This window comes from Haliotis asinina, chromosome 12 (genome assembly GCF_037392515.1).
Source record: "Haliotis asinina isolate JCU_RB_2024 chromosome 12, JCU_Hal_asi_v2, whole genome shotgun sequence".
NCBI classification, from domain to species: domain Eukaryota; kingdom Metazoa; phylum Mollusca; class Gastropoda; order Lepetellida; family Haliotidae; genus Haliotis; species Haliotis asinina.
The window spans coordinates 20,505,634-20,530,997 of record NC_090291.1 but is presented as its reverse complement, the minus strand read 5'-3'; the positions used below and the strand labels follow the sequence as shown (position 1 = coordinate 20,530,997).

The 25,364-nt window shown below is 39.3% G+C and overlaps 2 protein-coding genes across 5 annotated transcripts in view; one reads left to right on the top strand and one right to left on the bottom strand.

Annotated features, from left to right (window-relative positions):
• LOC137257756 (phosphorylase b kinase regulatory subunit beta-like) overlaps nucleotides 1-12,386 on the top strand; it is a 33,711-nt gene extending 21,325 nt beyond the window's left edge. For both annotated transcript variants that reach the window (XM_067795177.1, XM_067795176.1), the window contains 9 exons: nucleotides 722-812; nucleotides 1,175-1,342; nucleotides 1,621-1,896; nucleotides 2,496-2,698; nucleotides 3,085-3,222; nucleotides 3,373-3,502; nucleotides 8,652-8,759; nucleotides 9,438-9,512; nucleotides 9,696-12,386. In XM_067795177.1, coding sequence (XP_067651278.1) covers nucleotides 722-812; nucleotides 1,175-1,342; nucleotides 1,621-1,896; nucleotides 2,496-2,698; nucleotides 3,085-3,222; nucleotides 3,373-3,502; nucleotides 8,652-8,759; nucleotides 9,438-9,512; nucleotides 9,696-9,899 — 1,393 coding nt within the window. In that variant the 3' untranslated portion in view covers nucleotides 9,900-12,386. The remainder of the gene's footprint in view (nucleotides 1-721; nucleotides 813-1,174; nucleotides 1,343-1,620; nucleotides 1,897-2,495; nucleotides 2,699-3,084; nucleotides 3,223-3,372; nucleotides 3,503-8,651; nucleotides 8,760-9,437; nucleotides 9,513-9,695) is intronic.
• Nucleotides 12,387-14,414: 2,028 nt separating this feature from the next.
• On the bottom strand, nucleotides 14,415-25,037 carry LOC137257826 (tumor protein p53-inducible nuclear protein 2-like). Of its 3 annotated transcripts, none has more exons than XM_067795291.1 (4): nucleotides 24,947-25,037; nucleotides 22,394-22,602; nucleotides 19,925-20,071; nucleotides 14,415-18,248 (listed from the first exon to the last, which is right to left on the bottom strand). In XM_067795291.1, the coding sequence occupies exons 3-4, from the start codon at nucleotides 20,064-20,066 to the stop codon at nucleotides 17,551-17,553; spliced, it is 840 nt and encodes a 279-aa protein (XP_067651392.1). In that variant the 5' UTR covers nucleotides 20,067-20,071; nucleotides 22,394-22,602; nucleotides 24,947-25,037; the 3' UTR covers nucleotides 14,415-17,550. The 3 variants fall into 3 exon arrangements, with proteins under 3 accessions (XP_067651392.1, XP_067651393.1, XP_067651394.1); XM_067795292.1 differs by lacking the exon at nucleotides 24,947-25,037 and having other exon boundaries at nucleotides 14,415-17,987; nucleotides 18,210-18,248; nucleotides 22,394-22,542; XM_067795293.1 differs by lacking the exon at nucleotides 24,947-25,037 and having other exon boundaries at nucleotides 14,415-17,987; nucleotides 22,394-22,582.
• Between the last annotated feature and the right edge of the window lie 327 nt (nucleotides 25,038-25,364).

The following is a 25,364-nucleotide window of genomic DNA, read 5'->3' as shown; positions in this document are numbered from 1 at the left end:
GCTATGTCATATACTGGTATCTATTCTGTAACCACAATTCATTGTGTAATTCAGGATATAGTTTGTGATTATCATGTTCATATTTGTGTATATACTTACAGACAATTGACTGGCAAATTGACACAATATTAGGGAACAGATTTTTAAACTTTTGCAAATGCCATGTTTCAGAAGTGTACACAATTACAGTTTTTATTAGCATAAAAATTGTGATATATTTCGTAGACTATTGACCAAGACAACAAGACAATGCTCCATTAGTTTTATGAGAATTTTGCAAGATTTTGACCAGGATAGTTTACTATTGTTATGGCACATTCTGATAACATGGAGGATCCAATAACTGGCACAAGTTTACATAAAGTTTGAGTTCACACTGGTTTATATATATTCTAGGACTAGCAATAGTTCACTTATAACCCAGATGGTCTAGCACTGGCTTGTTATTGTTGATGATTCACTTATTTAGTTCATTTCTGTAAACCCTCTAAACTATTTTGTTTCATTCAGTTTTGTGCAGCCACACATGTACTGTCTGTTAATGCTTCATATTTACAAATATAATCACATATTTGCGATCATATTAATGAGCTGTAGTTTAAGAGCTTCATGGAATTCTGTTATACTGTCTGAGTAAAGACACTCATCTAGTTCCTAATGTTACAGCACATAGTAGATAGGGTGTATGCCTGGAATCTTATGGTGCTCTGTGTATTTTTAGGGGCCACAACTTCGGGGAGTTCCTGGACCTGCTGTCTCAGTTCAAGAAGGGTAATGTCGATGGTATTCGTGTCAGTCTCGGCAGACTACAGGTGGGTATACATGACACTGTGCTGTTGTAGAAAGCAACCTTCAGGTTGATATGATATGATAAAGTACATACATATTAGTGGCATACGCCTTACCACTACGACTGCTCTGCACAGTGCAAGCCAGATCAGTAGGTATTTCACAGGTAGATTCATGGTCATATTGAAAATTTGCAAGTTTCATTGAATACCCGATTGACTAAGCTTTGACAATAAGACTCGTGAACAAATTAGTGCAGTATGAGTATAGGAAGGATTAAAGTCACAAGACAGAAGTGTATGTATCATAACAGCAGGATATGCTAGAAGTATGTATAGTTCAAATATAGTGACAAAATGCTGGTATGCCTGAGTGGTTGTTTCAGTCATTCATCTCGTCAGCCTGCATCGAGCATCTGGATTTCCTCCACACCCTGATCGACCCCGGTATATTCACCAAGTTTGAGGAAAAGACTGTGGGTTCCAACTTCAAGAGTCTCACAGACATTCCAAGCCTTATGGACATTGTTGAGGATGGTCATGTCAATAAGAAGGTCAGTTCCACCATTGGCTTTTAAGTAAAATATCTTGTGGCAGTGGCAGAGTGTTTATGGATATAGAGTTCCAGCTATAAAATGAAGGAAGGAAGGAAGGAAGAAAGGAATGTACAATAATAATTAAGGGAAAGAAACACACCCTTTGTCCAAACATAATATTTAATATCAACATGATGTTTTTACTTTATTAGTTAAAAATGTAATGTCATAATTGTGCTGGTAGGCTCATGAACCATATGATGATATTCACCTGACAAGTGTTAATCTTGTGACAGGACCTGGTGCCCAGGTCGACCTATGACCTGTGTCAGATGCTGAAGGCTGTAAGTGGGTTGACAATCCAGAGCCAGATCCTGGAGATTCTTTATGAGCGTGAGGGTCCGCTATACCGCACTGAGGGTCAGACAGTGGAAGAGAGGCTGGAGAGACTAGTGCAGAAGGCTGGGGCTCACAAACACTGGTCGGTGGTCAGACTCTGCTCCGCACTCTTAGGCAAACTGGTGGACAGTCTGGCGCCATCGGTCACCTCGGTGCTGGTCAGGGGGAAACAGGTGAGAAGGGTCTCCTGGTCAGGGGATAACAAGTGAGATGGGGAAACATGTGAGAAGGGTCAGCTGGTCAGGGGGGAACAGGTGAGAAAGGTCTCCTGGTCAGGGGGAAACAAGTGAGATGGGGAAACAGGTGAGAGGGGTCTCCTGCTAAGGGGGAAAATGGCGAGGGGTGTCTCTTGGTCAGGGAAGGTAGTGGATAGGATAGGTGGTTTCATTTTTATGACCTCCTGTTAGATGTGAAATGTAAACTTTTAATAAAATCTGTTTTTTAAATAATGAAGAGTTCCAAAGTGTCATTTCTAACAGAGCAAGTAAAGGTGTTCAGAATAGATGTGCCAGTTTTTGGATTTGAACTGAGAGCACAATTTCATTCCATTTCTCTGTCCTCCTGGATTTTCAAACGAAAGAGAAAGATGGTTTAAGTTTGGTTAATGTGGAAGTTATGATAAAGGATAGGTTTAAACTCATCTATTACCCTCAAATGGTAACACAAAAGACATGCCCAATGTCCTTGAAGATCTGATGCTTGTATTTGTGTCCATCACTGTAATCTAGCTACTACTGTAATGAAAGTGAACCCTGCACATCTGTGTGTGTAGATCACAGTGGGCGTGTTTGGTCATGAGGAGGAGGTGCTGGACAAGCCAATTGGCCCCAATGAAATCAAGACAATCATCTATGGCAAGTGCCTGCCGTATGACATTCGGCAAGCTGTGCTACAGCAGGAGCTGATCCTGTGTCTGGGGAAGATCATCGCTACATCCTCCGAGTTGTTTGATGGCATCCTCAAGATCCGGATAGGGTGAGACTAGCGTTAAATTCTTGTTTCCTCACATAATAGGATAGGCTGAGAGAGAATAATTTTTCTTTTTAATTCATGAACAGGATTGGGAGCAACTTGCCATTTTTTATTTTTATTCTATAATCAGTCAGAAAGGGTTCTTTGAAGAGTGGGAGAATATTTATTTCTCATTTTATAATCAGGAGAGGGTGTGGACTTTAGTCACTATTCTTTCATAAATGGAGAGGGATAAACTTGCCTTTAGTCCATGTGTATGCAGTCTCAGGAGGGGTGAAAACTGAAAATGGATTTTGAAGACAATGAGTACAAAGCCCTTGGGTCAAATGAAGAAAACTGTCCAGCATACCATATCTACTTTTGCACTGGAATGTTGTGACTATTTGAAGGTGGTTTGTGCGGGCGATAGAAGTAGAGATGGAACAGGACAAAGGCAGCTCTTTCGACATCCACGCCATCTCTCCTCATCAGGTGAAGGAGATGATGATCACAGTACTCACCCGCAACACCTCAGAGGCGGATATCAGGTAGGGGAGGTAACTCAATCAGGAACATGATCCAGTGTAGAAAACAGCATATGAGAACACTATATTATAGAGTACAATGTATTAACTTTTAGACAATACGTCTTTATGGACATGATAATCATGCACATAATATCTTACCATTCCTTACAGAACGCCATTTCAGAAACGCCAGTTGGATGGAGCACTGAACCGTGTCCCTAAAGACTTCTACGACCGAGTGTGGGAGATCCTGGAGCGGACACCTGGAGGTATCAAAGTGGCCGGCTATCTACTGCCACAGGTCGGTCTGTCATTGGTTTTTTACAGGATAAAACATCACTCCAAGGTTTTGAGTGAGTGAGTTTAGTTTTATGCCATGCTCAGCAATATTCCAGCTGTATGGCGGCAGTCTGTAAATAATTGGATCGGGACTAGACAATCCAGTGATCAACCGCATGAATATCAGTCCTTGAAACTGGGATATGATGACCTGTGTCCACCCAGTCCGCGACCAGAGCGCCCTGTCCCATCCAAGGTTTTGATTTAGGATTCCAGGGATACTTTCAACAAAGTGTTTGTTCTCGTCAAAACTTAGCATAGTGTATATTGCATTTTGGCCAACCAGTAATGACAATTGCTGTCAAAAACTGATTGCTCAGTGAACCCAGAGGCTCAGTAGAAAACAAAGGCTTATAGTACTACATATGTATGGATGTATGTTCGGTTTACGTCATGGAATTGTATGTAAAACATTAACACTTGTAGTTTTCCTTTTCCTGACTCATGCTTATTATGCATATGTCCTCCCTCTATGCGAAGATAGTGGAACACTTGAAATGCCCTTGAAGTTCCCTTCCAATTGAAGTGGACATACAATACACTTGTTGGGAGCCTCCTTTTCCCGCCAATACAGTCACTTGACCAGCCATGTTTGTCACTCTATCCTTCATCGCCCGATGAGGACAGCTGGAGGCACTTTGGGGTGCTGATACAGCAATAAATTTTTCCTTTGTTTCGGTCCTGTAATCTAAATATGTCATATTCAGTTTTTGGATTGTAGTTATTATCATCAATATGTAAAATTATTGTGGAGACTTATATATTTTCATGTGTTTTGACACGTTTTTCTCAACTTTGACTTCGTCCTCGTTGATGAAATCATGCTCCCAATGTAAACTACAACTGTAGGCTGTTTACCCGCATGTATTATGGCCTTTCCTGCAAACCTATTTGTTCTTCCCCTGTTCACTGTGAACTTTGCAAGGATTTATCAGATTTGGATTTTGCATTATATTTATATACTGTTACAAAGGCTAATGACAAACAACGTAGGCTCTCGCTAGTCATGTCTAAATTGGTTGATTCTGTGTCTAGTGACGGTACGTTGTTAGCAGCTGTCATTCATAATTTTAGTGATGAGCCTTAGATACCCTGGGGCATGGTCAAGATATCAGTGAGACTTTATCGAAATCACAGACGACGGCGTTGTCAGAGTCGGGATCATCTCAAGTCCTTCAGTGATAAGATAGTCCCTCCCAATGAACATAATATCTATTATGAACCTCCACAACTACTTCCTGAGGCACAGATCATCAGCTGTCATGATCAGTGTCTACTACTACGCCGTCGACTACATTGCATCCTTCTGAGAGTCTACGATCTACGCAGACATATAAGCTCATCAGTGAGACTTGCAACAAATCCTATAAAGTGGAGGATAAGTGACTGGCTCAACTGGATACAACCAATCGGTGTACTTTTTTCAGACTCACCCAATCCAGGGATATCAATGAGGCTGTCAGCTCCAGTTCGGCAAACTCGACAGTGAAGAAGAAAGGATGATCCTCTCTGTACTCACTACTCAGAAGAAGGATCAACAATTCGTTTTGGAGCATTTAGCCTCTACATCTGCGGGATTGAATCTACTATGCTGACAAGGGTTATTATCAGCAGCATCTTAGAGCGACAGGTTAGTGAGCTCCCTGGTCAGCATCTGCAATATTTGATGACAGAATTGAGGATGTCGCTAAATCCGTCACTGTGGACTCCTGGGAAGTAATAGTGATAAAGTCCATCGACACTTTGACGTCTGTCTGTAAGCAGACTTCTCAGCATTACTCCAACAAGTAAAAATCCTGCTGGGTTCAAAGAGCGAGAGTCAAGAAAAACACTTGTGGCAGCGTCGGCTCCTTTTGTCGCTCTACTGGAGGAAACAGGCGCTCTCATATAACAGGACACCCTGCCAGGAGTGCTAAAGGAGAAAAGCACTGAAGATCAGGTTTGGAATAACTGGAGTCTACCACCCCCAGCCCTTCCCATACAACTTTTACGAGAGAGTGGATGTCAGTGACGCTACTGGAAGAGTTGGGGACTTCTCAGTGACAATTTCATCATGAGCATCCTTCATGATGGCTGTAAGATCCCACTACAGACCCAGTACTCTTCATGTATGCCAGAGATCAACAAGACAAGTTAGCTGAAGCCATATCATCTCTACCAGAGAAAGGTAGAGTCAAAATTACATCTAGATCGAAACCAGAACTGTTCAGAATGATCCATCTACCACTAATGCAGCATTTCATCAGTCCAGCAGATTATCTGGCCAGCGTAGATCTACAAGATGCGTACCTGCACATTCATCACCACAACACCTCGGATCAGATAGTGCTGCCGGACAACTTGAGACCTTATTTACTGTGGTGGATCCAATGTCTGCGCTGGAACTTATTTGCTAGAGTCAGTCTACAACAACCATCTCTACGTAGATGCATCACTACAAGGTTGGGGTGTTCACTTAACGAGGTGGCAGCAGGAATCTGGTCAAGCAACGAACACTTTCAGCATATCAATCACCTGGAGATGAAAGCTGTAATCAATGCAGTAAGGCATTGGTTGACAGCATTGAGGAACAAACTACTTATGGTTCATATAGACTGTTCTGAAGAGAATGTCAGTTACATTAGTTCATGATTTTGATGTGTGAGAAACAATAGCCAAAACACACCTTTTCAAGAAACATGAACATCGCATAAAAACGCAACCATCACGTCTCGTGCATTTTGAGTTTTTTGCATGTGCAGGGTCGTGTATATGGGCTTTGGACGGCAAGATGTAGGGTCGAAAAGTAGAGTGTTCGTCTGCACTGTTGTGAATTAAGACAAATAGTTGCCATATTCGGGCATTGTTCATAGTTCGAATTCAGATAACTTATCTAGTCAACTTAGTTTGGTGGACAGTCATAAAAGGTGTCAATATTTAGTTTGGTGGACGGAGTGGAAAAAGGTGTCATATTTTAGTTTGGTGGTCGGAGTGGCAATATCATTGTTTGGTTACCGTTTAGTTGAGCCCATTTCTTTTTTTCTTCATATTTAGTACTTACAAAATTTGTTTAACAATTCCACTGCGCAACATAGACAATTCCTCAGTAGCCTACTACATAAACAAGCAAGGATCAACTTGATCTCACACACTGCTACAGCTGACGTTTCAACTCTTTGACATTGTCAATGACTTGAACTTCCACATAAAAGCGTCTCACATCCCAGGTGCATGGAATGTCTTGGCCGACTCGCTGTCATGCCCTCTTCAACCATCTTCAGCGGAATGGATGCTACTCCAAGAGACATTTCGACTCATCAGTCAGACATTCGAATCCCCGCATATAGACCTATTTGCCACAAAGTTCAACAAGCAGATAACAACGATATTATCTCCAGTACCAGATCTGTTAGCGTGGGCAACAGATGCTCTCAGCATCTCGTGGGAAGGACTGAACACCTACGCGTTCCCCCTGCCAGTACTTCCACCGAAAGTCACTGGAAAGATAAAACAGACGATGCTGATTGAGTTGATTTTGCTTGCGCCTTATTGACCAGTGAGAGATTGGTTCCCAGTACTCAAGGAACTAGGACAACCAATATTGCAACTACCTGAGTGGAAGAAACTACTCATCCATCCGCACATTAAACAAGCACATGGCAATCCAACATCGTTCCAATTTCAGATGTGCATCATATCGAGGCCTGCTTAAAACATCGAGGATACTCTTCTAGAGCAGCGAAGACAGTCATCTTAGCTCTATGTAGATCTACCTGCACCTTATACAACAATATATGGAGGTGGTTTGAAACAGATGCCACAAACATATGCCTTACTATGATCGCTCAAGCCGGACGACCAGCAGCGCAGGTTTAAGACTCCAGCTTGGGATCTAAATGTCATAATACAACACCTCACAAGCGATGTCTAGGAGCCAGTAGACCAGACAGCACTTGAATTATTGACACAGAAAATGCTGTCCCTACTCGCCCTAGCAACAGCAGCACAGATGTCAGAAATATATGCTCTGGACTTCAGTCACTCACGATTCAACTCCAGTCATCATGAGATTGTACATCTAGGATGGGATTTTATCACCAAAAATCAACTAATGGTTCCACAAAATCGCTGAGTTTTATTCACCCTTTCATCATGTGATTTGTTGAGACCAAGACACCTTGTGGAGTATAATGGTTGAGAGTCCATGCACATGTCTTGAACAGGCTAGCATGAATGATTTTGTCCCTGTACTTGTAATGAAGATACTTGTTCATGAAGAATCACGACTGGTCTTGATTGAAATCTCGACATAGTTGCACTACACATTAGCAGGACGTTAGCTGATCTATATATGATCACGTTATAATTGCTGTTATAATTTCTGAAGAAGGGAAGTACTTGACGTACTTATATGACAGTCAACAGAATGTATGGCTTGACCCTCTGTCATTTCAGTCGGTTTCTGTAAGCATAGTAAGCATGAGTCAGGATAAGGAACTTATGTAATTTTGAATTGATACTTTATACTGATCCTGACTCATGACATCAAGCCCTCTCAACTGCCCCTCTCAGGCGTGCTGAATTCACATTAATTCTCATGTCGGGCTTATGAGATTCGGAGAGAGTGGCAAGCTGGTCATGTGACCATATTGGTGGGAAAGGGATGCTCCCGATGGGTCAGGGTGTTGTAGGTCTGTTTCAGTTGGAAGGGAACTTTAAGAGATTTCAAGTGTTCCACTATCTTCGCACAGAGGGAGGAGATAAGCATAATAAGCAGTCAGGATACATATAAAATATCAATTTTAATCAGAAAATTACATACTTTTGCAATTTCATTAAGTACTTGTTGGAAAGAGAAAATCCTGCACAGTACAGTGGGATGACGTCACCAGGGTTTGTATATAAGGTGATGGAAACTCTTGATCAGACTTCACATAGTCAGGGAAGCAGATTTTAAAGTGATACAACAGGATGCAGCATAATGATTGGAAATGAGATGTGTCAGTCGCAGTAGTTATTCTGTTGATGTTCCTGTTCTTTTTAGGTTTTCCTCTCTGAAGTTTTATGCACAAAGAATGTGAGGAAGTTGAATGCTTGCTTCACTTTTTCAATAGCTGTCATTTACTCTCCAGCAACCCACGCTGTCAGATATGACAATGTATGAACTCAACTTCTCCCTGCTGGTGGAGCAGATGCTGTCCAAGATTGTGGACCCCTCGTACAGGCAGATCATGGTGGAGGTTAGTGTTACTTGGTGATACTCAGTCATTGGGGATTGACGCTTTGTTAATTATATTTATCCAGCCTCATATAAGAATGTCGCGTTTTGATTAGTTCACATGGCTCTGATAAAATATGATGTACACCAGTCATGATGCGCGAGCAGGGAATACAAAAGTCATATGACCCTGCCACGCCTCGGTGACCACACGAAGTGAGAAAAGCGTGCATCGCCAAGCCTTTAGTAACATGCGCTGCATTGAGGACCCGTAGTCTCTGAACCGTGGTATCACACATAAATAAGTCTATAAGTCTATTTGATGCGTGTTGTTTTCTTTTGATTTGGTAAAAACATTTGGCTAGATAAATGGCTTATCGCATCACGTCTTGGGAAATACAGGGTTTTATCAGTTCCTCATAAGGGAGGCTCGGGCAATACATCCTTACTTGGGACTGATAAAACCCTGTATTTTCTTCGACACGATGTGATAACGTATATTGTAGTCTTGTTGGTTATTATAATCCCTGTAATGATATGTTTGAATGCTTTCGTGATTTTATTTTGTCATGAAAAAGTTTCATGTCTCAGTGATGTTTAATGGTTTATACTAATGTGTTATCATGGACCAGTTTTATGTCCTATGATGTGTTATTCAGCATTTTCATGATTTATAGTGCTGTGTTATTATGTGCTGCAGGCCTTCATGGTGGTGTCAATCATCCTGGAGAGAAACCCAGAGCTCATGTTCCAGCAGGCCGTCAACATGGACAAGGTCACAACATTTTCCCTCTCTCCTTTTCCCTAATTTGGGGGACACAAATGAAAATAATTAAAGATGGAGCCACACAACACCATAGAATCAAACTCTTTAAAACATGTCCTCACTCCAAATACCTTGTTAAGTTGCTAAGTAAGATGTGGTGGACATTCACTGTGATACTTCTGTTTGTTTCAGATCATTCAGGAGGCATATGACGAGTTTCAGCGTGACTTGAACAAGTCTGAAGGTCGCGAGAAGCAGGATGACATGCGCTGTTTTTTCAACACTGCCCCCAACGTGAAGCATGGCACGACAGGATACATTGGCAAGGCTGTGATGAGGACTCTGCTGGATGGAGATCTACGAGTCACCATGGAGGACATGTGCTGTGTGTCCTAGTCATGCCTGTGCCAGGCATTGCTGGCCCTGCTAGAACCTGCCCTTGATCCAGAAAACAACAGCAGCAAGACAGACATGTTTGGTGATTCTTCTCCACTCCCTCCTCCAACATTACTGATCCTTGCAACTTGCCAGGTGTAATTCACATGTTCATGGACTGCAGAGGTTCCTAGAATCCCCTTAATGAACATGGTTGTGTTCACAGCATATGCAAGTGTTCAATGACAGCAGAGGTTGTATTCATGAACTGGTGTGTTTCATATTTTCATGAAATCCTGTTTGGGATGGTGAAGACGGCTGTGGTGAATAGTACTGTTTAACAGAATCCACTTCTAGGTGAAGCAAATGGTTCCCCACCTCCTTACCGCAAACTCCACTACTTGATTTGATGTGCATGAAGCATGACATCTTCCACAATTTGATGTTACTCACAGGATTTGCGACACCTTCCACAGCTTGTTGTGACTCACAGGAAGCACCATATCATCCAGACAATGCCTCACGTGTTTATACCAAAGGAACTATGATACATGGACATCTGTATTGGAATATTACAGAAGCTGGTTGATTGTGGAGCTGCACATGAGGTTTATCATGAGCTCACTCAACCATGGATATGGATTCATGGAGTATTCCAGCATGTGACCAGTCTGGACATCCCTGAGTCCTCATTGCTGGGACAACTCTTGCCTGTGGAATATGCATGTGATACTTGTGCAATAAGTCTTCAGTTTGTTACCAACAGCTGAGCAGTTGACAGTGCTGATGGTATGTGAAGAGTTGCCAGCACCAGGAGACAGACATGGTATTGTAACAGACAGTCTTCCTGACACAGTAAGATCTTATGATTTCACTTCTGTGGTGAAGTAGAACAACAACTAGTTTGTGAATGATTTTTCTCATGGAGTATTTGACAATAATATTTGCTTATCATTATGTAGAATTCTGGCAGGGATCACATATATCCCTGTTGTCTGAAGCAAAGCCGTTCCCTGTTCAGAGTTACCTCCCTTAGGACATAACTTATGATCTTGTGTTCCAGACCTAGGCGCTATACAAGAACTTGTGGGTTTCTGTAAATGGTAATTGTCACAGACTTGCATCACCTAGCACAACCATGAAATTGCTGATCTAAAGGTTCATACATACTGAGCCCAAGGTAGTAATGGTGTCATTGTGTACAGAACAACTGACACTGGTATCAGCCAAAGATGATACCATTATATTTGGATCATATATTAACACTGGTAGGATGGGTAATATCACATGGAAGTCAGAGCAAAAAACATCAACATATTGTATAATCAGTAGTCAAATAAGCAATCCGAACAAAGTTAGATCTGTTATTCCGATGCAACACACCTGGAACTTATTAATCAATCAATGATTCTCAGTACATGGAATGAAGGGTTCTCGTAGGAGTATCGAAATATGATTAAGGAGAACAAAAAGATGAACTACAACAATCTTGATGACAGTTTGTCATCTTTATGTGATTCTCAAAGATTCTCAAAGCAAGATTGGTGAAGAAATAAAGCCAAATCATTTGACATCTGGTTATCTCAAGAAAACAGTGGTATAGACTGGGTTTTCAAATATTACTCAGGGGTCCGCTTGAGATGTCAAAGATTCTGATGTAAGATGCTAGGTATGGTATTGGAAGATGATATCAGTAAAATATCAAAATTACAGACATGCTCAAAATGTTTTTGAATGACCATTTTTGTGTCGACCATGAACATTAGTGTTTTTATTGTTGACTGTTGATGGTACTATACATGGTTGTTTTCAGTGGTAATCGTTAATGGTGGGTGACAAAGGTAACTGTGATACTTCTCAGTATTTATAGCCGAAGGTGTTCACATATGTAATGTTGTTAGGTAGCTACGAAGTCTCAGATGCAGTATCCGTGTACTTAGCACATTGTCTGTCTGAATACAGTTTTATGAATGTTACATATTCATATTTCATGTTCCTGTTTCTATAAAAGTTTAATGCCATGCCTCATGTAGCATTAATCACAATATTTTATAGCTTGTTTACCACCAGTCTGTCTTGAGTTTTCAGTGTGAACCCTTCACCTTATGTATAATACATTCACAAGTGGTTCTCTTGAAAATCGGGAAGCAGGCAGATTAGGATGTTTCACACTGCACCTAATGACCTCCTTAGCCTACAGATTATCTGCCTGTTGTTGAGTAGGCTGATCAGCCTCCAGCTGGTAATTAGCAGTACACCAGTCTGCATGAATGGTACTTGTGGAATGGAAATTCATGATTGTCTGTGTCAGTGTACATATATTTAGGTTGTAATCTGTTTCCATTAATAAACTGTCACTATTTATCAAGGCTGTGACACAGTTTACAAGTGTTTAATGGTCTGGAACTTACTATATATGGCTGTGATCAAATTATGTACTACTCCATACAGTGGATTGTTATGCAAGATGCTGCCATGAAAATTGTTAAATAAAAACTCCATGCTAAATTCTGTTGTTGTGTTTTTCCAGTGTTTATGACACTTTACTGATGGAGTGTATTGTGATGACATCATTATTGCTATGCTTGTTCTACTCCAGATTTGTTCCAAGTTCTAGCATGGACTAATCCTGCATGCTATTCTAGATTTATCATGTTCTAGTCCTGTCCCACATTCTAGTGGAACACTCAACAGCAGTAGAAAATTGATACTCTACATCAACACAGTACATTCACTCAAAGCCCACCAGTAGCTGCATGGCATGGTTTCTGATCTACTTCCACAGATTCATTAACATCTTTAATGTCTCCTGTCTGTTTTGAATAATACATTCGTCCCAATCACTGTCACAAACCATGTCTTAAATGTTAGAATTGGATTATGAAGCATCATCATGAAGAATGGGCAAAATATTATCATGGTGTCAGAAGTTTCAGCACCACAGAACATATGTACAGTCACTTTAGTTATAATGAACAAGCTTAAAACAAACCGATGGATATTGCAGACTAATTTAGGAGTCCTGCCTATTTGTTGTATATTTTAGTTGAAACTCATATAACAAACAATGGTTATACCAATAATGGTCCCTTTGAGTTTGTTATAACCTTTGTTTACAATACTATGAATTCTACTCAGATGTCTCAAAATTTGACTGAATGAAAGGTCACTTTCAGTTGTGGTGATAACTATCAGACAGAGGTCCAAAGCATGTCAAATTGAATGGTTTTGCTTTCACACTGAAGCAATCTTAAGTCCTGTTCAGTGAAATTGAAACGTAACCTGATGTTGGCTGGTATCTTAGGGAGACAGTTTGAAACATGAATTCCTTGTCACAAGCTCAAGCTGTCTTACAAATATGGAGTCTTTGTTCCTTGTGTACATTACTTCCTGAATGAAACTGTTTACAAGTCATTTCAGTTTATTTACTGATTAGAAAAATGGCTTGATCTGGAGTTTCCTCAAGTTTGAGCAATGTTTGCTGTGACCTTAACATATCTCTGTTAGATAGGATTTCTTTGAACAGGTTTTCGAGTCCTGGATCATAAATAGTCAAAACTGTATACCCAGAAATGTTGAAAACGAAGTATGTGCATCAGCTTCATGTTGTAATCCTTTTAAGGCATTAGAATGAGACTGGGATTTTGTGACGATCTTTAGGAGTAACCAGTGTAAGCAAAAGCCTTCAACTTAACAAAGAGGAATAATAAAATTGAACCCAAATTGTGTGTTTTAGTGAAATATAATTTATCATATATATAAGAAGCTAACGCAACCATAAACGTAAGTGCCATCCCCCAATATGCTGTCATGGATTCACAATTTCCAGCAAATATGTATAATCTCAAATAAGCTGCTTCTGTACAAATGTCAATCATTGCAGCTCTACTTATGAGTCAGTCCATTACCAAATTATCAAGACATGTCTTGCTTCTCATCAAGGGACATACCTATTGAATCACAGGCATGGTAGAATGAAGGGTTTGAAAAGCTGCTATGTGTATCAATCTTATCTCCACTGTAAGAGAACAGGCTGCAGTTGGTTTGAATGAAAAAATGTTATGGATTTGATCTCTAAAATCACTAATCCACAATTAGCATCATATCATTCTACCTTTTTGTCCGATTTGTGATAAATACATATCCAGTTAAAGTGTGTTTTACTATTCAAATTTTAGTTGCAACTCAAACATCTTTCAACAAAAGAACATCTACCAGTTGAACATATTTGTGATTTGCTTTTGTACAGTTGATGCTGTAGCTTTGACTTGCTGTGCAGAATGTACCTTCTGAAGTGGCATTTTGATTGGTAGTTTATTTTGAGCTCATGAGTGAGATAAAGTCTGTGTGAAGTTTGTGAGCCGAGAGATAACAATATGACATCACAGTCAACACCATGATGATGCTGCAGGGGTACTACTGCAGAAAGGAAATATTGAATAATCAAGGTTGTGTGTCAGGGCACAAACTAAATTCCTCATAAGTCACTCCACTGTGCTTACAGTCACTGTATGTAAATACAACAAACAATGGATATAACTTGAAAAGAAGAAGTTTATTACTGTTTTTGTAAACCTGCATCACACAGCTACTCAGACACAAACATTCTTGCCTCTCTGCAGATCATTCACAGAAGGAATAACAACTTCAACACACACACAATATGACATTTATGAATAAATACAAATTGCATTAATGTCCTCATCAACATGTTCAGCTTACAGCAAAATTAATAGCCTGATATCATACAGAATTCTCTAATTTAAAAAAAAAAACATGCTCTTAACAACAAATGGGGAAAAGCTGCCTTTCAGTTTCATATAGTTCATATTGAGCCATAACATGGGTATCATAGAAGGTGTCTATGTACAGAAGTCACAGAGCGACTGGAACAAGATTAGACTTCAATAGTGGCAAGCTGGCTCAGTGTCAACAACAGATTAGTGAACAGATGAGACTTGCTGCACAGGTGCACACACCATAGTAAGGTCATGCTTGCTAAACAAGTGACAACAGCAGGGTAGCTGGTGGCCTGGCATCACTGTATTATTAATTCACATTTCATAACGCTAGGTTGATCATCGCCATAGTGTACCTTTACATAAGACATGGTTTGATTGGTGGTGAGAGGAATCCTTGTTGTCACACTATCCTTAAGTATCCCAGTACTTTATAACTGAAATGCATAAAAAAATGAAGCTCTTACTTCTCACCTGACCCATCAATATAGTAGATATATCATGGTAAACAACCACGATGCTAAGGAGCTAAGACAAAATATGACAGCTGGCCACTTGGATCCCTTTGGAGTAGTTGTAATTAACAAGTCTTCTCATCATCATGCCTTCAGTGTGAACAATTTGGGGGAAATCATTGGACAGGTTGCATTGAAAAGATTAATGATGCTGTAATCCAAATTATTAACTGATGACCCTAACAGCAATTTCTTAAGTGTTTTCAACTGTATTTTTGTGTGTGTGTTCTTAGTACAGCTACATATTTCCTAGGAGTGATGCAGAGTTATTTTATTTGTTTATATCATCTACATTGCAACTATGCGATACAGACTACTAATGCTATACAGCAGGACATAAACAGGACTTAGGGCAAAGCAGTCTGAAGACAGTGCCGCCATGTATGTGCCACTAAAACACCAAATAGATCTCTAGGTAATTTTAGGCATCAAAGCTAGGTATCTGTCTAAACAAACACCTTTTCCACAAGTGACAAAGTAAGTTGTTGTTTTTTTAAATATAAAAATTAGATACATGAAAATGTTATTTCTACTCAATAGGTGACATTATTTGTGTATATTATTGTAATGTATTTTCTAATTTAAAATACTGACTTTGTCATATTGGTGAAGGAAAATAGTATACATCATAAAGGCATGCATTTCATATTTAGTTAAATTTGTTTTATTTTCATTAAAATAATTCTAAATGAAGAAAAGATTTACAAAAAGACAAGTGGTAGTATGTCAAGTTTTAATCTAAAATTTTCACATGCAGTGTCAACTCAAGACATATCAGTCGATGCCAACATTGTCAAATTGTTCTAAATACAAACATGTCACAAGAGCCGAACATACCTGAAGGATATTCACTTCCACACAAGAACATAGTAAGAAGAAAGTCCTTAAACCTAGTCAGTGTAACAATTAGTCTAAAAGAAAGTAACACAGGACAGAGACTGCAGAGTGTACAGCAGTCACACAAGGTTGAATGGGTGGACAAGAGAGGGCCATGTTGCAAGTGGGTGGGCCATGTGCCTAGATAACTTAGCACCAGTTTTGTCTGACGGTGATGATGTAATTTGCAGTATATCACAGGTATGTACACTTATTGGCTGATGATGGCAGTAATACACAATGTTCTATGTACAACTTGAAAAGCAGTGTTCAGTTTAAGCACCTTGGTAATCAGATTGGCATTTAGCAGCTCACTAAAGCAGATCACTAAAATAACATTGAATTGGAGGTATTGGTCATACTGTCTGATGTACATGAATATTGTAGGTAAGCATGAACGGTTAAATCCTGAACTTAAGTAACACATCAATATCTCAATGATATGAAGTCTTAAAAGTGTTGACTGTTTAGCAACATTGATATAACAGTTCAACAGTCTCCAAGACCTCTGTTCACAGCAATGACAATTCTGTCTGATGTCTGGGTAATCACATTGTGCTTTTGTTTGTTCCCTGAAGTAAAACATTTGTCTCCAGTGATAAGCAATAATTCAACCATCACAACAGTTGTGTTTTTGTCAATCTGTCAGTATGGGGTGGCCATTCATTCTTTGATATATCAAACGATTTTACTCAATGCCATTAAATCTCTGGTCTACCCATGCAGCAAATAAAATTCATTAGTATGGATAGAGAACTATATATAACTGTCAAAATTAAACAAATGTAACTACAGTTTGAATACATGTAAAACATTAAATACTCCAATAATTGATGTAGAAATAGCCTGTAAAATGTATGTTGTTCATCTAAACCTTTGAATCTTTTGGGCTGACATGATAACAATATAGTTAGACAAAACAGTACCCAAACATTTTATAAAATATTCCCTTGATTAACATTATGAATGCAGTAACAATTCGAGCAGACAATAAACTTGAAAAATAACCCTTTGAACCACATTAACATAAAACAAATTAACAAGGGCTTCAGTACTGACACAGACGTTAACTTCCGAACACCATGGCTGTGAATTGGGAATATGCCAACTATATACATTATACACATATAATGCATATGTGCCATTGTTTGGACATACAGAACCATTGTAACATGACATTAACATACATGAGAAAAACAAACAATACAACAGAAACTGGAACCTCATAAAAGTTATTTTTGTGGGTTTTTGTTTTGCTGGATTTTTTTCCCAGTATTTCCCTCATTTTTACACACATACACAAGTGTTAGATGCCATCACTCTTAACTTTTACTGCAGCAAAGGACATGAACTTTCAGTCTGAACAATAATTATTATTTTCCATATTACTCACCTCAATATACATAAAACACAAACATCATAAAGGTGTATAAATAACAATATTGATAATTACAAATTCTAATATACATAAAGTCATAAACTTCTGGGGATATTTAATCTCTAAACAAGGCGAGGAAACATTTCACCGGTAGAGCATGGACTTCAGAATTTCCTCTGGCCAATACGGCCATTCATACAACCAGATGGACGAAGGGTGCGGTTGCGTTGGCTCTGTCGTTTGCCTAGAGATTGGAACTCTTTCACCTTGTTGGATTTCTCTAAGCTCTTCTTGTTCATATGCTTACACTCCTGCAACCGATGTTTTCGTTGAGCAATCTTAACGTTTTGAACATGTGCAAGCATCCCTGCACGTGCAGCTACAGCATGTGGCCTACGAGGAGCTTGGTGCACCACCTGATTGGGAGTCATTCGAGCAACATTTTCATCTTCCATGTCTACATCACTGGAAGACTCTGATTGGTTGCTAAGTTCACCGGTGCTGTCACCACCGTAAGAATTATATACAGACATACTTGGGTGTTCAATTAGTAAGTTTTCCATGGGGCTATCAGCTACTCCGGTGTTTCTTTTTCTCCTCCCTGTAAAACAAGGTGGTGGTGTTAGAACCCAACTTTCAACACGTATACTGTTTCTATTACATAAAACAACATCACTGGAGAGAGATGAGGGACTACAGCAACCAGGGCTACAGGGATTTTGCGAGCTTGTACTCTCAGGGTCGGACGGACAGCTGCTGTCCCCCTCAGGAATCTCCACAGGTACCCTTAGTTCACAGTGGTGAGGGCGAGGTGAGCACTCACCCCCTTGCCGCTGCTGCTGCTGCCTGTTTTCACCTTCATCTGGAACAGGTCAGATAAAGTCTAACAGTAACAGATAAAAGCTTCTCATCTACCATGTGCACTTGTGGTCCAAACACTTAGTTCATATCTTACTCATACTATTGTTTTCTTTCTCTCACAGTTTAAAAACACTGACTTTTCCATTTAATCTTTGATACTATTATTTGGATACTGTTTATTTTGCATTTCCAATTTTACAATAAAGAATTGAGTGGCTAAAGTTTAATTACAGGAACATTTATTTCCTATTGTTAACTTACACCAAACATCAACAATTACTAGTTAGTTTACTTAAACAATGGACATCCACACATTTGTCCCACTATGATACACAAAACAACAATGAATGTTCTATCACAACTATAACTTTCAGAACACAGGATAAAACCACATATTTGTGGTTATGTAATACTGTGAGAAATGAACACACACTAGTGAAAGAGATATGTTAACAAAATGTCCAAATGTGAATAAGTGCACAGTTTGAATGAGGTGTGACACATGAGACAAGCAGCAGCAGCGACAGCAAGCTAAAAGGGGGAAATGCTAAGGATAAATGAAGATAATCATAAGGCAAAGAAACTGTACACATCAGATCCACACAGATTACAAATATTGTACCAACAGTGTCTACGTCGGTAGCCAAACAAGCCAAAAAGAATCTAGTAAAGAATATTTTTTTGAGTCGTTAGATCAACATACTACTGGGCAGAAGTGACTAATAAATCAATGATAAATTTCTTTGTGAACTCGCTTATGATCAGGCACTACTGAGATTTTAGTCAATAAGCAAATGTTATCAGCATTTTTGAAGAGATGTGTGTGTGTGTGTGTGTGTGTGTGTGTGTGTGTGTGTGTGTGTGTGTGTGTGTGTGAGGAGAAAAATTTGACTTCAAATGATTTTGAAAAATCAATTTTCTGTGTTTGAAAGCATTTCTATACTTTGTTGTTTATGTAAATTCTTTGCACCTAAATAACTCTTCATGCGATATCTTTTTCAAATACATTAGGCTTATGAAATATTTCCATGTGCAGATCAGATGTACATGCTGCAATCGAAAGATTCGAAAGTGTAATATGACTGGAATATTGATTTATGTCTACTTCATTCTTCTCAAAAAATATCATATGTTGTCATGCACCAGTGTGTATACACAGACAGGTGGTCACTGATAATCACAGTGATGCAGTACATGGAAGGAAAACACTAATCAAAAGTATCTACTACAAGGCAGGATTCATGTTCTTGCTATGAAATTAGAATCTGGGAGTGTCCAAGCCAAAGAGTATCATTCAACATTTGAAAAAAAAGAAAGATGCATTTCACTTCCTCATATCTTAAAATAGTGAATGTTATGAATATAAATGATCACATTCACAAATGAATACCAAAAAGGTGTCAAATATTTTAAACTACATAGATATTGTTCTCAGAATCTAATTCAATATAATGATAAATCACTATGATTTCCATAAATTCATTAAATTAGACAAATTCTAAATATACCTTACACAATATGATTTTGATTAATTTAATAAGAACAAGAGAATGATTCTATTTGGCCTGAATCCTATTTTAAGAAAAGTGAGGGTTGGCTACTATGGCAGTTGTAGAAGCAGAAAGCAGGAACAGAGGACAATTTCCAGCCACCTTCAATCATGTAGCATCTACTTACTGGAGGACTTTTCTGAGGATGGGAGATCCACGACTACCCAGCCTAGTTCAGCATCACGTGTTGGGACATCAACTTCCTTCACTTCAGTTTCAGGCTCTGTAGAGGAGCTTCCAAAAAGCAGGTTTGCGACACCACTGAACATTTTTCCTGCAAGTAACAGTTACAAAATATGAAAACTGAGCGATGGTTTGGTGATGTGACGACACCACTTAAATACTTGTCACCCTCAACACTCCTCAGTGAATACAATAAATTTGACTCTTTCCCCTTTTCATAGTATCAGCAATCTTGAAAAACTTTAACTTGATACAAGTCAGCAAAATGAGATTTGCTGACTTCTATCCCCTATGTAGTCCAAAATGTTGAAGGTTGAAATTTGTACTATTAAAAAGAATGATAAATGTTCTTTGTGCATTCTGTCATGCTACCATTCTAATGGTAAAAATGGAATACTTAGCAAACCCTGCAACTAAATGCCTTGAACAAATGCCACAATATAAAGGCTACCTTTGCCACCATTAACAGGAGTAGCTTAATTGTTCTCTTGCTTGATTGAAACAGAAGCATTTTTATTAGAATATTAAGATGGCAAAATGTAAAATGATTCACAAAGTCGTACACTTCTTGTCAAGCTGATCACAACTGATAAAGAAGCATAACATAACAGGAAATCAATGAAAGTACAATATTTACAAGCTTTCTTAAATGAACCAAGAATTGTATTCGAAAGGCTATTTTAGGTACTTGTAATGATTTCAGAGAAGACTGAAAGAATTCATTTTAATGAAGCAAATAAATATAAAGTGACCAAACTATTCTAAATACTGAAATAGAACAAAATGGAGTTTAGCTGATGTAGTTATCCTTACTAATTCAACCACATACTACCTGTGAAATACTTTTCACTCTTGCTACCGAGACCTCATTTACACAAAAAAACATTACCAACACAATTCAAGCACAAACACGCAAGTGACATTCTGAAACATTGACAGGTGGTTGTGAAACACCACAAGGAACGAGTTACTCCCCTTGCATCGGCCGGTTTCGATCATGTAAACAATGAAGGAGCAACTGCCAAAAACAAATCCCATTGTCTTGGTGATGTGCTATCGGTTTGTGAGTCCCTGTATCAGTTTGGATAGCAACACTTATCTGGGTCATGTCTTTGAATGGGTGATGATAACCTTGACAGAATTAGTTATGACATAAATGATTACACGTACTGAGCGGAAATTTGAAGCCGAGCCCAACTGTCAACCACAGGGGACGGCAGAAAGAGACTGTCTTTTGTCTCGTCAGTATGCATACATTTTCTCTTGCATTGCAACACTTTGCGGTGTTTTGTACATAACGCTACAGGACAGTTGTATGACAAGTACACGTTTCATTTGAAAATGTGACGAAATGCATTTGCGGACTTACGAACTCGAGGCATGGCTATGAATGTTGACAGTTCAGTTGAGCGAACGCGTGCACATATAATGACCTTTGACCTGCTGGTGATTATCGCGCGCGACGTTCATTATTGTCTATGTATTTCAAATGCAAAACAGACTCACATTAATATATTCTCATGAAAAGGTTTGTGAAAAATAAGCATTGATGTTAATTCCGATCAGCGTTTGATCGTTTATTTGTGATCTGAAAAAAATATAAGCCATCCCTGCCCTAGCATTCGATCTTTTCACAAATATAATGACCCACTGATTAACTTACATTTTAAGGTGACAAAGCATTACATACAGATACAGTACTGTACTCTTGGCGGATACAGCACACAATGGAAGAGGAAAATGTTGGATGCTAGGCCAATATTTAGAGAAAAGTAGAACCAATACTTGAAATATTTGTCTTATTCATTTGCGATAAGTCAGTACAGAATCTATATCATAAGACTTCGATTTGCGAATCAGACATAGTTCGTCTGACTAAAAACATAATTAGGCTACTTTACCAGAATGTAGGGCAAAATCAATCGTCTATGACGGCCGTCATTCCGTCAAACTGACTGGGAGTGTCACCGTAATATATTTTTTTTAAATATCGAACTGACAAATAGTAAGCTTGAATTTCCTTATCAGAAAACCACCTTTGGTCCTAGCATCAATATAATTCTCATTATGATCGATTTGGAAAGGCTGCCTACAATCGCTGTCAGAGAATTTTCGCTATCAACATTGACTATTTCAGATTGCTGACCTTGAGTCCCGAGAACTCACCTTGGCTCTCCGAATTATTCACTTGAACCTTCAGCTTTAACTACATCAATACGCTTTTTGGCAGATTAGAAACAACGTTTAACGACATGCACTAACAATTCCCCGCAAATATCTTTCTCCAAGGGCTATATCCTTCGAACGAACTGGCGCGTAGAAACGAGTAATGGAGGAAGGCTGTCCGCTTGCAAGCTGTGAACAAAGAAATTTGAGGAAATGATGACTGTTCGTAAGGATAATGTACACTTACCTTGTGTATGAGCTCCCTTTTTATGTATGCTTCAATATGAGTTTCAACCAAGGCCTCGGGAGAAGTTTGTGAAATGTATTTTTGTGTTAATGTCGCTCTCTGTCAAAAACAGCTGATCGCGTCTAAGCAGAGCAGTCGCGAATCTGTGTCGTCATCTTCTGTTTACGTTGAGCTTGGCAGATTTTCATTGGCTGTGGCATAGGGATCACCTGTCATATATGGATATCTTATGAATATTAATGAGGACAACGTTCCCTATAAGGCAATGCCAGCGCGTGGTAATGTTTATATCACGTGCGAATTGGCTGATATTTTGACAGTTGTGGCTGATGCCCGGATGGCTGAACTAGCGGTCACTAATGCTTGACGATGTGATTCGGTAGTTCTGTTTACTAACACAGGCTATTTTTAAAGCTTGCATGTCAGCAATATCTAAGCAGTCATTTTTGTATGTTATATAAGCAACTTGATGAATTACGCAACTAGTGTTTATGTGATAGATGATCGATTTATTTCGGACGAACATTAATCAGTGGTCAGTCCTCGACTCATACGCGTATTAATATATTCGCCAGGGCGGATCCCTATTGTTCAGATCGTTCTTTACAAGATTTTTGTGCATTTTGGCCAGAATCCATGAGACTGCCTACTGAGAATGCCCATAGACTTGAAAAAAATACGTGATTGTTTCAGACAAGCAGATGGATACCTGTTTGCCGAAATCTACATCGCTGTAATCTATTAATATCCTCGCGGGCTAACACAAGGCTATTTTAAGCATTTAGCTGGCTCAGCAAAACGTTTGGATCGACCTATTTAAGTCATTCTTTAAAAATCAAATTATAAAGATACGCGCTAGTGAGGGAGTATGTGATCAGCATCTAGGTCAACCACCTTTATGTGGGTCAGAAGGTTGACAATCAATAATACATGGTTCAGGACGAGCCTTTTCAGAAGCCCTAGCGCCGATGCGTATTTCGAAATATAGGTCATCCAATGCAAATTATGTGTACATGTATAGCTTTCTGACCATTCGATGACTGCTTGTCAGGGTTACTCTGAGGTTTTAAGTCAGGGCCATATGTGTCCGATATACAGATGTAGGGGAGAATTAAGGGCACCGTACATAAAAAAGTGACATTTAGAACAAATTAATGTACCGTTATCATGAAAGTAGATTACTCATCCACTTTGATTTGAACTATATCAGGCGCTGACATTTAGTGTACAATAAAATGTTGCATTAAATTGAGTGGGGTGTGGTTTGGCGGTGGTGGTGTTGTGTGGGGTGGGGAGAGAAGTTGGGGAGGGGGTGCTTACGCAATGTAATTTATGTACCACGTTGATGAGGCTATAATAAAATACCCTTCTGCCTTCAAACAATTCGTTTCTTAAAACTAAAATCCAAGGTCACGTGTGGGTGTCGCATGGTCTATGGACTTCTTAATTAGGCACATGTGTTAATTAGGTAAACCTGTATGACAGTTTTCAAACAACACTTGACACGACGAGGGTAACACCGTAAGGCGTATATTTGTAACACCCAGTGTCAGCTTCATGTGTCACAACAGTTCCTACACAAATGTCCCTAAGACAAAGGATGTCAAGTAAAGTCGTCTTCATCTCATGTTAACTAAACGCTGTAAATGCTGAACAAAAGTATGTTTCTAATCCTACTTAGCTCACGGCATGATCGGCCTCGTATCACCTTATACTATCCAGGAATGCTTGGCCATAACGCCCTAATGTTTCAGGTATTTGGGCCAATTCCTCAGCAGAACTTTACAGAACAAAAATTTAATTCTAAAAAATCACATATATCGTGACACATAGAATATACTGCAGTTTGATATGTATTAAAACATTGAGCAAAGTCCAGTTTTGATGAATTTGGCAATTCTAGAGTTAAGTGGCAAATTTTACAATTAAGTGGCGAATATGTGTAGTCACATTTCATTAGATACATAAATTTATCAATAGTAGGATGCTTACAGAAATACCGGGGAAAAACTGATGTCAAAGGGCATTGAGTGCTGCTGGGCCGTATAACAGAAAGTGAAGTTAAGTCAACTTATGTAAGTTGACACTGTACATAAGCTGGATGTATCTCCGCGTGTGCGTGTGCATGCAGAAATATTCCAAATCTTACAAGTACGGGTTGCTAAAAACAATTCTAACCTGGGCCCCGTTTCACAAAGCTCTCGTAAGCCTAAGATCTCGTAAGTTTTCTCGTAGCCATTCATGCCTCCTATATTGTAACACAAGAGCTACGGATGCTACGAGAAAAGTTGCGAGATCTTAGGCTTACGAGAGCTTTGTGAAACGGGGCCCTGGATCTTTACCAAAATTGAAGTAAACCAGGTTATGATGACGCAAAATAACCAACTGAGCCACAAAGACTGGCCACCCGATCATTTCTTCGCAGTTTGCAACTAGCATCCGAGATTATGGCTGTTTATACCCCTACATCGTTTTAACACATTATGGTTCACCAAAATGTCCTCAGACGTATCTAAGATGATAATGACAGATATAGTCCACTCTGTACCTTACCGTGATGTGGTAGTGCCGTAACGAACCGAAATACCCCGAGAGGAGCGCCCAGTGCAATCCGCCACGACTGAACGTGACAGTAGCAGTATTTATAGGTGAATCTAGTGCTGTGTCTACTCTTTCCCACCCGTATTCCTCCCCCCCCCCCTACCCCCCGGCGTTTTGTTGACGTTTTGTTTTGCGGTACTTCTGTCGTTATCTTGATCTTATGTCAGCTCTATCTATACAGTGTATAATTGTCAGCTTAACAATGTCTATAGATCATGAATCAGAGTGTTTGTGTAACAATATTATGTGTTCATAAACCAGACATTAGAAAACACACGCCGTCAACGGCAATTTACACATAATGGACGTGTGATTGGAGAAGCGACTTCCACTTTGTGTTGCATGAACAACAATATACACGTAGTGTTGT

What these genes read in the sequence shown, in the direction of transcription:
- LOC137257826 (XM_067795291.1), bottom strand. Translation starts at nt 20,066, where the DNA reads ATGTTCAGTGGTGTCGCAAACCTGCTTTTTGGAAGCTCCTCTACAGAG. An exon ending in ATCCTCAGAAAAGTCCTCCA is followed by an intron (nt 18,249 to 19,924) that starts GTAAGTAGATGC and finishes GACCTGTTCCAG; the next exon opens with ATGAAGGTGAAAACAGGCAG.